The sequence below is a fragment of the Melanotaenia boesemani genome, chromosome 15 (assembly GCF_017639745.1).
Source record: "Melanotaenia boesemani isolate fMelBoe1 chromosome 15, fMelBoe1.pri, whole genome shotgun sequence".
NCBI classification, from domain to species: Eukaryota; Metazoa; Chordata; class Actinopteri; order Atheriniformes; family Melanotaeniidae; genus Melanotaenia; species Melanotaenia boesemani.
The window spans coordinates 3,146,449-3,162,322 of NC_055696.1; the positions used below are offsets into that span (position 1 = coordinate 3,146,449).

At 40.0% G+C, this 15,874-nt stretch overlaps 1 protein-coding gene across 2 annotated transcripts in view; it reads left to right on the plus strand.

The window, feature by feature from the left end:
* The first annotated feature begins 1,723 nt into the window (after positions 1–1,723).
* LOC121654022 (RIMS-binding protein 2) overlaps positions 1,724–15,874 on the plus strand; it is a 61,945-nt gene continuing 47,794 nt past the window's right edge. For both annotated transcript variants that reach the window (XM_042007859.1, XM_042007860.1), the window contains exons 1-3: positions 1,724–1,882; positions 2,538–3,502; positions 8,737–9,000. In XM_042007859.1, coding sequence (XP_041863793.1) covers positions 2,669–3,502; positions 8,737–9,000 — 1,098 coding nt within the window. In that variant the 5' untranslated portion in view covers positions 1,724–1,882; positions 2,538–2,668. The remainder of the gene's footprint in view (positions 1,883–2,537; positions 3,503–8,736; positions 9,001–15,874) is intronic.

The window sequence follows — 15,874 nt, forward strand, 5'->3', positions numbered from 1 at the left end:
CAACATCTAGTCAGAAGCAGATGGAGAGAAGAGCACGTTTGTGAGCATGCACGTGGGAACGTGTGTGTGTGACCATGCAACAAGGAAGAAAAGTGTGCTTGCAAGGAAGCCGTGATCACGCCACACCCCGATCAGAGGGGGACTGGGGGAGCCCGAGGCCCCAAAGGCCCAGCAGGTCCACGGAGCACCAAGCCAAGACAGCCAAAGCAGACAGAGCAGCGGCCCACTCAGACAAGAGCAGAGGGGCCCCCAGACTGGAGCCCCCCAGCTCGACAGGGCAGGGGCACCGGGCAGTGCAGGCCGCACAGACCCCCCCCCCCCCCCCCCCCCCCCCCCCCTCCAAAGATAAAAGCATTTCAGGAAGCATTTCAAAGTCCTGTGGACATATTAACAGTGGATTCCTGTTGATTATATCTTTCTAACTGTTGGTTGGTGGCAATGGCAAAATAGTAATAATATTGTTATGCATGCATGATTTCTTTTAAGCCAAGCTTGCGTTGATTGAGGTGTTTTCTAATTCCTTATACTTTGCTTGCACTTGAGCTGTCGCACGTTGATGCTGTAACTAGCACTGTTGCAAACAGCAATTTACTAATTTGCACCAGCTAGGGCCTTTCTGTGTGGAATTAGTCTCTCACTTAGAAACAACTGGTAGATTCAATCCTACCACAGCTTTTTATAATAACCACAGATTGGTAGAACTAGCCCTTAGACACATATTCAGTTACCAAAAATCCTCTTCTTTCACTAATTTTAGTCGTTGAAAAAGTAATTTTAGTTGAAAAAGCAAAAAAGATATGTGTGAGAAGTTAAATAAAAATATTACAGAGAAAGGTATCAGTTGATACTGTAATTCACATGAAGTTCAGATTTTATAAGTTGGCTGTTTTCACATAAAAAATTGTAAATTCTCCCAATATAATAGCCTAAAAGTTTACTTTTATCAGCAGTTTTTGCTTTTGCCACAGATGATCAAGAATAAAAAAATGACAAAATGCTTTTTTTAAAAATATAGAAATTGAAAGACCCTGCTCAATTTCTTCCACATTGTGAAGTGTCCACTCATGTTCGAACATATCAGAATGTCCCGTCTTGCTATTCTTTTTGAATATTGACGTATCATTGCTGGCTATGCACTCGAAAACAGATATGTATTACTAAGGGTCATTCATTCTATGAGGATGTAAACAAACTATGCAGCATTTGCACCACGTAGCCACTAGTCGTCATCCATGTCCCATAAATTGGTTCGACTGTGGACCATGAATTGGAATCTATCATTGGATTGCATTCATGGACTGTCGGTGATTCTGGGTTTGTTACTGGAACTACAGCAGCCAAATAATTAATTAAATAAAGAAAGAAAAATCCTATTTAAAGTTAGTCAACTGCAGCGGCAATTATGACAAACTGTGATGCATAAAACAATCTCTTAAAGCTAAACACCCATAAACTGTCATGATTCTGGAACAGTCTCTGGTAAATGTACTCCGCTTCTGCCCCATGATGCGAACAAATGTATATGTATTTACACTGAAAATTAGTATAACATTTTTTATTTTAATTTAAGTGGTAACGATATTTATTAAAATCGACCAATAAAATTTTAAAGGTTACAGAAGTTTTTTAAATGATGCCAGAAGGGCGGAGCACACCTGAAGGCGGCACCGCTTGGGCCAGCAGGATAACGCTGGACAGGGACCGTGTGTGACACTGTGCCAGATAAACAAACCTCTTCTTGCATGACTCTGGACCTTTAACAACTAACGTTGCCAACTTCTGTGGTTTTACACAGCTTGTTTAATGCCAACTAAAAGTTCCGTGTCTGGAAGAAGATAGCCACAGTGATGAAAATTTAAAATATAATAGAGTCTGCTAAGAGGTGAGTTTTATATAAGTTGTAGCTCAAAAACTTAAAGGTAAGCTAACAGTAGCTAACAACACGAACTAGCTTCTTTCAGGGGTTTGTACCAGCCACAATATAACAGGAATTCCATGTCATTTCATATAGTAAAATTTCATTACCACCTATTTGACCATGTGAAAATATTTGGTAAAGCGGTGTTAAGCTAGTTAATTAGCTTGTATCAGCGAAGTCTCAATCCTCTCTGTAATATGAAACGTAACCCAGCGTCCATATGGACACCGCTAATTTCAGTTAGTCATGCGTAAAACCATTTAATGAAACCGAAGCTAAAGAGACTGTGTTGTAAAGTGGACGTTAACTTGTTGCATTCTCGTGTGGCTGGTAGACTCCTCCTAGAAATACGCTCATAAAGCGGATGTCATCAAAATTAATTACGTCATAGTTTAGGGTTTGATTGCAGTTTACTAGTTTACTACATTTTTTCTGTAGTGTTTGGGGGGTGTACATTTTGCATGCTTTTCTTCAGCTCTTTCTATAATATTTTGAACAGGAACATTGGATATGTGCTTGATCTGTGCTGTTTTGATATTTCTTTTCTTAACACTACATTAATCTGTACCATTTTCCCCGTTTCCCTCACATCCTACACTGTCTCATTTCATCTCTCCAGTGGTAATACTTGCATGCTGCATGCCTCCTAACCACCAAACCAAAATCCCCCCCTGCATTTCCTCTCTGTCATGATGCATGAGCCCTCTGTAGAAAAGAATACTTTGCATGTTGTGCTGTCAATGAGGCACCATGAGGGAAGACAGGGATAACCCTCTGGCACTGTCGTCTAAGAGATCATGCCAGGACCAGACGGAGTATGGACGAGAGCTAGGGAGGCTGCATGCTGTTCTGGAAGTGGAGAGGAACCGAACGCTGTGGGCCTGTGGGCAGCTCCGTGTGGAGCTTAGGCACCTACGAGAAGAAGCCGAGAAGGAACATAAGAGGGCTTTGAGGGAGGTGGCAGCCAGAAAATGGTGCCAAAAGGACAGAAACAGATGCAGACATCTTCTGGCAAAAACAGTGAATGTAAAAGACAGAGGGAAATGTGACAAGGTCGAGTCCACGGAGGAAAGGAGTTTTAGTCTTTACAGCAGACAAACAACTTTGGAGCAGTTGCTGCTGACGCTGTATGAGAAGATAAATGATGAGCATGCAGCTTATAAACTGCATCATAGGCAGGAATTTGAGTTAGAAAAGGCCATCTTCCTCTGCCACCTGCTAGAGACCCATGGAAGACTACTGCAAGGGAATCAGAGTGTAGGACCCAGCAGCCATGTAGCTAAAACCCTGCAAAGGAAACAGACTCAGGTAAACAGTAACCTCTGTCTGAGTGCACCTGTCCTAACTTTGCCCAAAAAGAAATCCAAACAAGATCACAGGGAGCATTCTTCAGGCAGTGACTTGTCATCTGCTGCTCTATGCATCACCGCTGCAGTAGGGGACACCTGTCAGAGCAAGACTCTGAAGATTTGTCAGCCTCACAACAGTCTTCATGTGGATCAGGAGAACCAGTGGTCCGCCTTGGCTGAGTCCACTGGGTCAGATGATTCATCGCCCTCCAAATGCATGCAAAGAAACATGGAGGTGAGCAGTTTCATATTTTATCATTCAGAAGGTGAGAATATAACATATCGCTGCTGTCGGGAGCAAACCTCCTATGTCCAAACCTGTTATTTTTCAAGAAATGAATAAAACTAGGGTTTTTGTATAATTGGACACAATGTCATCAAACTTGGTGTTGTGTTTTACATCATATGTTTGGTTAAATATTTGTGAAACTACAGACAGACATAAAGGATGACTAATAGTACTAATTTATGAAGAAAGAAAATCCTGAATTTTGGACATAGGAGGTTTTTGCCAACAGCAATGATATCTAGTATGTTGGAAGTCGCTTTGGTGTATCGCTCATCTGTAGTTTTCTTCCACACTCTTGGAAAACTGATTATTTTGGATCAGTACAATAATTTACATTTTCCATTTTCAAAACTACACTGAGCAAAGAAATCCAGACCAGATTAACACAGCTGTGTGGTATATCACACCACAGGGTTCATTTTGTCTTTTCAATTTAACTTAAAGGGTTTTATTCTTTACCATTGTATTTATTCAGCAATCAAAAAAAAAAAAACACATAATGAACACGTGGCCTAGGTGAGATCAACAGGTGACAGCCACTGACACACAGTCATGATCTTTTTATCATTCATTGTATAAGAAATGAACGAAACAAATGTTTTTATCAGAACACAACACTTGTTTCTTTTCATATCTGAAAAATGTGTCGGATGAATTTAGCTGTATTCTTTACTAGATTGCAGGCCTCTTGTCCTTCAAGCGGGTCTTGGCTGTTATTTCCTCTTGTGTGTTCTTGACATAGTATGAAACAGTTGAGAGGACTGTGTATCTTCCTACCACATAAGCCATGTTTGCATATTTTTCCTCATTCTTGTACATGGGTTTTTTGAGGTTGTCTTGAAGTATTTAGTCCTGGAACTTTAGTATTAGATCCTTTTGATTTTTGTGAATGGGGTTAGTTGCAGATGCTCCATCATTTCAGGAACTTTGGACTTATTGGGCTGGATCAGTGGGTTCTTTGTCTTGGTCCTTGAGCAGTTTTGCGGCATTTCCCCTCAGTGGAAGACCTCTGCTGTTGGGGAAATGTGCTTGCTATGGAGGGGTTATCATAAGGTAAGGTGTACTATGCATCAAACTTACATCCACATTAATGACATTATTTAAGGTTTCACAGCAGAATATTTTGTTGTATCCGATTTGGAGTATTCTCAAAGTACTCTATAATTTCATTTAGATATTTATACTAAACATAATGCTAAAATGTTTAAAAGTCCATTGTTTAAACTAAAGCAGTACACAAGCACCTTTTTAAAATTTGAATTCAACAGGGTGCAGTGCTGTGAAGAAAAAAAGGCATACAGCCAGCGATGTAGGGACTGCTGTTGGAGCGCAATTCAACCTTTGATTAATTATTCATTTTCCTCTTTTCAAACTTGATCCAAAATTTACAATCCACTGACCCACTTCTGCCACTCTAACAAGAAGCATAAAAACATCCACCAGGCCAATTTCTGCTTTCGATATTCTTGGTGGTGATTCTGATCTGACTCCCAGTAGGTAGAGTCAGGGGGGTTCCAGTAGAGATTTTCCGAGCCATCCCCCAAGTTTTCCAAAAACCTCTTTCTAAAAAAGGAAAAAGATCACTGGTTCTTCTTTTTGATGAGCTCCATGACTTTTCGATGATCCTCAAAGCTCACCATGCGTCCTTTCCATGAAAAGCATATCACAGCCGGATAGGCCAGAGCAAAGCGGACAACTGTCTCATGGAGCTTCTTCCTGACAACAAAAAAATTTTACCTCTTCTCCACCATCTCCTTGGTCACGTCAGGGAAGAACAAAATGTTTTTTCTTTGCCACCTTGTCTCCCTCTTGTCCCGGTATCGTTCCCTACCTTTCAACACTGCTCCAGATAGCTGTGGAAGCACATGATGATTAGACATCGGCCGTAGGGACCGGTCCGCTCGCTGGCGCTCGTTTTCAGACAGATATATCCCTAGTACCTCGCAGATGATCCGTCTCACATATTTCCTCGGCACCCTGCTCTCCAGTTTCTCCTTTAGGCAAACCAGGCAAAGGTTGAGACGCTTGTCTCTATGAGCAGCATCTTGCACGGTTCTCTGCAGCTTTTCACGTTTGGGTGACTCTCTTGCTTCTTTTGACAGTCGTATGTTCTCCACTTCCAAGTCCATGATCATTTCATAAAGAAATAAATTTATAAATAGCTACATCAATCTTCCTTTTTTTATTTTAGATGACTTAACTGATAAAACATTTGACTGCACTCTTTAAGAATGTCACTAACTTGAGCCATTTCTTGCATGGCTTTTTGGAAAGCTGCTTGTTAGCTGGGTTGCCATATTAGCGTAGCTAACACTGTGTTTAGCAGACTGTGGTTTAGAGCACGATGCTGTCTTCATGGCCTAATCATATGATTTAAAGTGGACCAAGTTTGAGTAAATAACTTTGTTGTTTATGTATTAATGTGTAAAAAAAAATAAATTAGAGTAACATGTCAGATCCACAGATTAATCTCTTTGCATCAATGTGATAATTTTGACAGCCCTTATTAAAACTTAAAGATTGAAGTGACTGAGGTGAACATGGATGCAGACGTTATATTTTGTCGGTTGTTGTACTGCCAGCAGCAGTATTGCCAATCAGGCTCTTAATTACAAACAATACAAAGAGCAGAAACAGAGTAGAAAGTGTGCACGTCAAGGCTGGTTTCAGGCTATGGGCTACTAAACCTATGTTCTTTTGAGCAAACCCTAATAAATAATTAAATAGTCTGCTGCTGTGAAAAGAAGTATTGCGGCAAAACAAATGCTTTAGTGTCAGACGGGGAGTATATAGTAAAAACAAAGCACAATCTCTTTGATTTTTAATGCTTCACATATCAATGCATAATAAAATCATCATCATGAAATCATAAGATCTTTTCCAGGTCTTAAAAATGAGGAAAATGTAGCTTCAGATAAACCAAACACAAATTATTTCACACATTATTAAAAAAAAAAATTAAGCCAAAATACAGAAAAAGAACAAAGATTGTTACCAGGAGACAAGGAGGGCCTCTTCCATTTAAAAGGAACATGGCAGCTCTGCATAAGTTTGCAAAGTTGCATCTAAACAAGCAACAATACTTCGGAAACAATGTTCTTTAAATATGTGAGACCACACTGAAGATGTTTGGCCAAAATGCAGAGTGCTATGTTTGGAAACCCAAACACAGTGTTTCAGCGCCAACACTTCATACCAGCTACCGAGCATGGTGGTGGAAGGGTGATGGGTTGGGCTTGTTTTGCAGCCACATGATCTGGCAACCTTGCACTCATTAAATGGATCATAAATCTCCTCTGTAAACCAAAGTCAAATGTGAGGCCAGTGTTAGATCATGCTACAGAACACTTGTCCCACAGCAGCAAATACATAACAGAATGGCTGAAAAAGAAAGAAATCAAAGTGTTGTAAGGGCCCACTCAAAAGCCTGAGTAAACCAGACATAAGTCTGTGTTATTATTGTGTCACATCACAGAAACATATATAGCATGTAGAGCGTGGTAAAAGCTTAGGTTTTTAGGATTAGAGGTGATTTCTCTATTAGCAGAGGTGGTACCACCCATGAAATGCCGTTATTACATAGCAAATTCAGTTTAAACCGCTTTAAAAAATCAGTTTTTCTTTATAAAACATTAACCCAAAAGATATATGGCTTGAAGTTTAATTTAACTTAGTTTGCTGCTCCTTATATACCAGATAAGAAACTGCCCTTGTAAATGGGGTCTCTAAACAGCTTCATTTAAGGATTTATTAAGCAGCTGTGCTCCTTCATTTTAATTTAGTGGAGTAACTAAAAGAGCATCTGATCTTTTTGCAATGGACTGAAGCATTAAACGTCATCCTAACTTCTATGGTGTGACTTTATCTTTTGTAGTAACAGACCTACTTCTTTACAAGCATTTCTTTTTATTATCCATTTTCTGAGGCTAAAATACTCAATATGAGCTCCATCACCCTGTCAGGCATTTGATTTGTTGCTCTAGTAAACGGCTGCAGTAAAATATTAGAGTTGCTCTGATGGGGCACACTTGTTCCTTTGCCTGCCGTCTGCAGCCTCCCTCTGTTGCAGTGTCTACTGCCTCTTGAACAATCAGTAGGCAGCCAACATCATTCCAGCGTCATCTCCATGGAAACGGGCTCCAGCAGCTCTAATGATTGGATCTCCTCTCAAAGCCTGCCTTTTTGTGATAGGATGAGGGGAGCAGTTTTCCCTGCCCCCCTCCTCACAGGGAAAGTCGCCGTCTTACACACATTTTTCCCTTCATCCTCGTTCTTCACCTTTATGGCGTTGCAAGTGAGATGGGATTATGCAGCCCTGCCGAGTCGAGTTGCATCTGGATGAAATGCTTTTTGACACGGCTGCAGTGATGAGAGACTCACAGCTGAGGAGTCATCATGCCTCCCACATCTCAGCCTCGTTGAGAGAATGGAGACTGGAGAGGAGACCTGTTAGTTAGACCCATCTCTATTATTTATTTATTTATTTTCCCCATCTTTTTTTGTTTCTGTTTTCATTTGGGCCTACAAGCTGTTTAAACGTTACGCAGGGTAAGAAGTCTGCCCGTGTGTCTCCCTTTTTTTTGGTTTATGACGAACCCTGTCGTTTGGCAGGGCGGCGAGGAAGAGACGGGCTGTGTTAGTGCAATGAGCAGGACTGAGCGTCACACTGTGTTAAATACTAATAACAATATGCGTAAGAATGCTATGGCGTGATGACATTCATTGAACTGCCTTCACAAGCTGAGGCTGAATTTCTGTTCTGTCCCTGTGGATCGGATTGTCCTCATTTTAGAGAAACGTCACTGCGCAGTGAGAGTGAAGGTACCTTACTGCTTCTTGTTCGTCTGTAATGGCTTTAATTCAAGCATCAACAGCCTGCACTATTAATGCTTTTTAAAAATGTTCAGCTACAATTTTTTGAGACTGTTTGGTAACTGATAACCATGGCAGTAACAGTACTTTTCTGTGCTTTAGACACTTTATTCTAGGTGTAGAAACAGCACTGGTGCTTATGAACTGTTGGAGAGAAAGAGGACCGCATCCTTCCTGTGTTTTTGTTATCCGGCAACAGCTGATCTGTGTCATTTTCCTCCACCAAATGGGAGCTTCTTATGTCTTGGTCTTGGCAGGGCTCCTCGTTTGGTCATATAGATCCACTTTGCTCTGTGTGACTTTGACAGAGAGTGATGTATGACCTGTGCACCCGGTCTGAGCAGCCCAAATCTGCACCGGCACACACAGAGATGGAGAGCCGTGACAAGGGGGAAGCTCTTGGGCAACAACAGCAGGAACTGAGGGGGTCGGGGGAGCCTGACAAAAAGCAACATGGGCTCTCGGACAAAGATGTCCCAGCTACTACCAAATTCACCACGTCATTGTTAGGAAAGAGGCACCACTCTCTTTACGCTAACCTAACTGGGTTTGAAGTCGAAGGGATCCGAAAGGTAAGTCTCGATTTTTTATTTTATTTTATTTATTTTATTTTTTTTTAAGTCTTTTAGCATCGTTGCTAATGGTTGAGGGCAGGAAGGTTTTTGGTCCTGCAGGCGGGACATCTTTAAATCCCACTAACATCAAACTGAAAATATTATAATGATGAAAGTTTGATGAAATTTAACTCATGACCAGGAAAGTTTTCGTATTTTTTAAAAATCTTAACATATAACACATAAACCGGTATGCTTTGAAGTAGATGGAGCAAAAGAACTAACTTACTAGATGGTGGATGTAATTGTGGAAAAATTGCTATTGGATGTTGCATAGAGTTATTTTAAGCCCTGTTTACACCATGGCACCGACACAGTAAAATTGTTGACAGTTGATTTTTGGCCGCTCGTTTACACGTGGACGAAACCGCTAAGGTTTGAGTCTGGGATCTAGAGTTAAATTTTCTTGAAAAGCAAGGCTAATCTTGTCTCTGTAAACGTGAAATGCAATTATTATTTTTTATATGTGTGAATTGAAAACACATGAAAAGAGACGAGAAAATCATCTGTTTGATTTTTATATTGAATATGATTTTTATTTTAAATATACTGAACAATATGTTGCTTGGAAAGAAAATCCAGTTAATGGTGATCAGCATTTGTGGGCTGCAAAGCTTTCCAAGAAACAGCCTTTCTGTTTCCTTTGATTGGTTCTTTGAATCTTTATCATCTATACAAGATCCTAATCCGAGTGCAATGTTGCCAGCTATGTTTACCACCTCACCACTTTAGTACCCAGTCAGCACAACCCCCTCCCCAATGAGCTTTCGACACACAACCTGGGAGATCTGTGGCCACAGTTGTTGAGAACAAGCATTAAATGATGCATTAGAAAGAATTATTTGCCCATTTAACAATTAAGTTGTGTTTGTCAGCAGGAGGCTGTCATTTTCAGATCACTTGTCTATTTTATTTTTTAATTAGCAGTTTTACACATAATTGATTGCAGATGTTTGTGTGTGCGTTTGCATGGTACTATACATTATTATAATTGAATTTCCCTTTGGGATTAATAAAGTATTTTTCATTCATTTCATTCATTCATAATACATAAGAACATGAGCAGATAATGCAACGTGGACACTGAGAAAGAGTGGGTGTTTCTCAAAGTGAAGGATGCTTCCTCAGAAGGGGAAGTCCTTTATAGGCACATCCTTCTCAGGCTTTTAAAGAGCCCTACCTTTTATTTGGACAACACATCATAGAGCAGCTTTAACAAGTGTTTAAACACCACAGCATCGCTCACACTATTAACTTCACCCACCACATAACAGCGGAAAAGTTGTCATGGCTTTATATGGATTTACATGGCTATTTGTATACGACTGTCTTTTGGTAGAAAACTGTGTCGCTAACAACTTTCTAACTAACTAACAAGCTTTCTGTCTGCAGCATCTAGGATGCACACAAAGGATTGTGGGTGTGTTGAGAACAGCAGTGATACACAGAACAAAGAAGTATGTTTGACATTGAAACAGTCCTCTGGTGAGGTTTTGGTGATGTGACAAGACGGCAGCTGTTAAGGATCTGTCCTTCACTTTTGACATATGGGCCCAGTCACATAATTATTTTAAAACTTAAAAACTGTCTTTCTGATTTCTTTCTTCCTGTGAAGGAATATCTTTAATTAAAGAAAGGAACCTATATGTACTGTAGTACCGTTATAAGTCCTTATTCAGGTTATTATTACATCTGATCATCTTTTTGCATTGAATATGTGTGGTGCCAGTTTGGAAAATACTTTTTCTTTGAAGACAAATTTATAAATCAGTTGTCAGTGTCAGTCCTTCCTCCTCACGAAATAAAATCACACGACTTCACTGAAGGCTAAAGTTTACTCGATACAGCCCTAATACTGTGATGATTATTTGCACTGTTATTGAATCATTTGACCTTTGCTAACTACATTTTGATTTCTGCTGCTGCCTAAATTGACATTGGGAACAAAAGGCTATCTAGGCTCCTCTTGGTTGGAATGTTGTTATTTTGACTGTGCGATAGAACAATAATGACATGTTTACGCTTTTCTTTGTTTATGTATGTTGTGGTAAAAAGTTTAAATATAGTTATTCTTGCAATGATAAATAACCCACATGCAGGCGTACATGTCACTCAGTTTATTGTCAGTTGGATTCAAAGCCAGTAAATATAGCTTTTACCTCGTCAACATGTCTTTTCTCTGCTGTGGGCAAAATGACATAACTGATGCTCAGCAAAAAATCGGGAGAGTGCTGCTACTGTTCCAGCAGTTCTTGAACTACTGCAGCTGTATTAAAGGCCTTTTTTTGTTTTTGTTTTTTTTTTGTAAGGCAAGGAAAGGCAAATTTATTTGTATAGCACATTTCACGTACAAGACAAACATAAAAAACATTACAGCAGGCTGCAGGAAGCAATAAAAACAAATAAAAATAGAAGAAATTAAATAAAAACAGTAGAAACATGCCAAAACAAAATGGATAAAATGCAAGAAAAAAAGTTCCATTGTAGGGAATTTAACAGTTTTGATGAGAGGCAGCAAATAGAAAAGTTTTTAACCCTGTTGTAAAACTGCTGAGTCAGCAGACCTGCAGTTTTCTGGGAGTTTGTTCCACATATGAGGAGCATAAAAGCTGAACGCTACCTCTCCACGTTTAGTTCTGACTCTGGGAACAGAAAGTAGACCTGACCCTGATGACCTGAGGGATCTGGTTGCTTTATAATGAACCAGAAGATCCTGAATGGATTTTGGTCCTAAACCATTCAGGTCTTTGTAAACTAACAACAGGATTTTGAAGTCAGTTCTTTGACAGACAGGAAGCCAGTATAAAGATCTGAGGACTGGAGTTCTAGGATCTACTTTCCTGGTCTTAGTGAGGACTGGAGTTCTAGGATCTACTTTCCTGGTCTTAGTGAGGACTGGAGTTCTAGGATCTACGTTCCTGGTCTTGGTGAGGACTGGAGTTCTAGGATCTACGTTCCTGGTCTTAGTGAGGACTGGAGTTCTAGGATCTACGTTCCTGGTCTTAGTGAGGACTGGAGTTCTAGGATGTACTTTACTGGTCTTGGTGAGGACTGGAGTTCTAGGATCTACGTTCCTGGTCTTAGTGAGGACTGGAGTTCTAGGATCTACGTTCCTGGTCTTAGTGAGGACTGGAGTTCTAGGATGTACTTTACTGGTCTTAGTGAAGACTGGAGCAGCAGCATTCTGGACTAACTGCAGGTGTCTGATTGACTTTTTAGGGAGACCTGTGAGGACAGCTTTACAGTAGTCCAGTCTAATAAAGATAAATGCATGAAACAGTTTTTCTAAATCCTGCTGAGTCATCAGTCCTTCAATTCTCGATATGTTCTTTAAGTGATAACAGGCCGACTTCAAAACTGTCTTATTATAACTGCTAGAATCCAGGACTGAGTCCAGGACTACTCCCAGATTTCTGGCTTCCTTGGCTCCAAAAACTATTATTTCAGTTTTGTCTTCATTTAACTGAAGGACTTTCTGGCACATCCAATCTTTAATTTGATCCATGCAGTTCATCAGAGTTTGGATCGGACTGTAGTCTCCTGGTGAGATGGTTATGTAGATTTGTGTGTCATCAGCATAACTGCGGTAACATGTTTTGTCGTTTTTAATAATCTGAGCGAGTGGCAGCATGTAGATGTTGAACAGCAGTGGCCCCAGGATGGAACCTTGGGGAACTCCACAGGTAATTTTGGTTCAGTCAGATTTATGGTTACCTATAGACACAAAGTATACCCCATCTTTTAAATAGGGCTCTAACCTATTATTTGCAGTGCCAGAAAGTCCAACCCAGTTTTTCAGCCGGTCTAGTGAGATGTTCTGGTTGACCTGTCAAATGCAGCACTGATATCTGAAATGTTTCCGCAATCTGTGCTCAGGCAGATGTCATTAAAGACCTTAACTAGAGCAGCAGGTAGGACTCTTATTACTAGGTAACCAATGTGTGTGTGGGTTTAATCTGTTGTGTCCATTTTGACTCAACATTGCAGGCCTATTTGTGTGTGAAGTGGTGTTCACGTCGGGTTTCAGGTTAACTAACTTTATTATGTATTGGAAATAAATTGCATCAGCGAGTGTTAAAGCCACTTTTCAGTAAGCTCTCTTTGGGTTGCACTGTTTTTTTTTTTGTTTGTTTTTTTTTCAGCTATGCTACATTAACAGGGCAAGTCCTGCACGTCACCACACACACAGTTTTACTAAAATCTTACAAGGTTCACTTTAGTCCATCAACTGAGCTGCATATGTGAATAGACAAGCATCTACTTGTTGAGTATGATGTTGATTGAAGGGATGAAAATGATTCTCTTTTTTCCATCAGTCAAAAACCCAGTAACGTTCATTAATATCCTGCTTTGAGTGAGTGACGTGTTTAATCAGCATTCAGTCCTGTGTCACATCACACTGCTTTAGCTGCAGGTTTTTTTGAGCTTCAGCCCCATTCAGCATTAACAGGAACACAACATCTAGGTGCACACTCATTTTCATTGGAACTGCTGCTAACAGGGACATTTCTCATTACAGAAAAACAGGTCTACAGACCATAATACCTCACAAGGAAGCTTTGACACTGACAGCAACAAAAAATAAGTAACTATAGGTAACTGAAATCATGTGAACCTGGATTCAGCACGTGAAGGAGCAATCAGCAATCTGATGCACATTTCAGAGCTTGGCCCTCTCCATGAACTGTTTGCTTAACAGAACTTTTATCAAATGGAAAGAGATTAAGACTATGTCCACATGGCACCGAAGCCAGTTCATGGGTGAAAACAGTGGCGGAAACTGGGAGAAGAGCTTCAACATCCTCACGACACCGCTGTAGTACATACTACAGGCTGTGGGGGGTGCTAAAGAGTAACACCACAAAGCTGTCCGCACAGTACCGCAGACGGTGGAGGACTCAAACCGATCCACCTTGGTACCTGGCTTTAGACATGGTCGGTTTCATGGAGGCTAATCCCTGGCTTCGTGGGGATGAAAGGATGGTTTGCTAAAATACTTTTGCAGTTTTGTTGCAGTCCGGCGTCGTGGGGATGGCCCCTAAGTAGAGAAGACAAATAACAGAGAGGACAAAACAGAGTATGGATGGGACACCAAAAGGACTTATTACACTTATCAAATAATCAACAAATTATGCAATTGTAGACAGATTTTTTTATACAAAGTCACAAAGACAGATGATATGTGAGCATTGAATAGAGCATGGGGACAGGATGAAAGAGTGCTGTCTAAGATCAGAGGAAGAGACAACAGATTAAAGGTGCATATTAATCTGTGGTATGAGACCTGTAGTTATGCTCCCTGTTAATATCCCTCCTAAAGTGAATAAATCACCCCTATGCAAAGCCACCCTGTTTAGGAAACACAGATATCAGGCCATGGTAAGAGACGGCTGCTAACTCCAAGTTCTCCGGTACAGGACTGATGCCCGCAGTCTAGTCCAAATGAAAAAAAACTATATTATATCTCAAAATGTTAGACTTACCAGGAACTGTAGCCCAACACAGCAAGTGGATTACGGTGGATTTTCACCCCTTCATATTGTTGAAGCTCCAGGCCTGCTAGTTTTGAATACATGGTACCCTCCAGAGTAATAGTTCTAATAACAGAATTTAATCAGCTTGCTTTACTGTGTTTACCCATATTTTTTTTTAAAAAAAAAGAAAAAGGTTTTTGGTGCTGTTGGTAGGGCTCATTTTATCTTTATTCATGTGGTTGTTGTGGTTATTTTAAGGTATTTTATTAGCCAGACTGAGATTAAAATGGATGCAGGATGTAGGTGGCACAGATTGTCATGCCTCAGGCAATTGTAGCTGTAGACCATAAATAAAGATTACATAATGTCAGATTAATGTGTGTGTTAAAACTTTTATATAATAGTTTTAAAGCAGAGATACTCACCTGATGTTGGACATGATGCAGGAAGAAAACATGTTGTTTCACTTAAGGACGGACTCAAAATTCCTTCATTCATGTGGCAAAATTTACATGCATCTATTCATACATGTAAGCGGGTTTTACTGGCCAGCCTTGTTATACCTTGTGAATAATTGATAGGGGAGTGCGAGACTAATCTCCTGAGTGCTAGTCCCTCGCTGTACACCAGCTGAAACATCGCTGTGTCTGGCCGCTGTCTGGCCGCAATGAGAAGGGAAAAAAAATGTTAAACAATGTTCTGCTGTCGCTTCACTTACGGTGTGGATCCCCTGGACTGGGTGTCACTTCCACAACATGCACTGTTAGTGGGATGTACCAAATATATGCTCGATTAAACCGTTAGACATTCACTCCAGTCACTGTTAAAGCACAGCAGTGGAACAAAGACCGGAAGGTTGAAAGAAAAAGGAAAACCACAACACCAATATTCATGCAGTTTTATATATTCTCTGTGGAAATGCAGCATCATCAAAGTAATGATGTTTACATTTACAAGCATATTTTGCACTTGGCTGGATCAAGAACACACATCCATCTTTAAACTGCAGTAAGCAACTGGAGACTTTTAAAGTGGTTATGTAATTATAACCGGACTTTCACAATATGTATTTAAATCATGGCGCAGAGAACAGGCTGCAGCTTGCAATTATCTGTAACCATGTTTAATTTTATGTAAATCCAAAAAGGTTGAAAATGTCAATGGAAAAAAAATGTTTTTTTTTTTTTTTTAATTAACCTTTATTTAAAAAAATTAATAAATAAAAGGTCACACTCATTAGTGGCAGACTTGTTATGAAAATGGAATTAAATTAAATGGAAAAAAATGTTATTTATCCCAGAGGGAAATTACAAATGTGTCGTTATAGCAATTAAAAGAAAAAGATGTCCTTGGAAAGC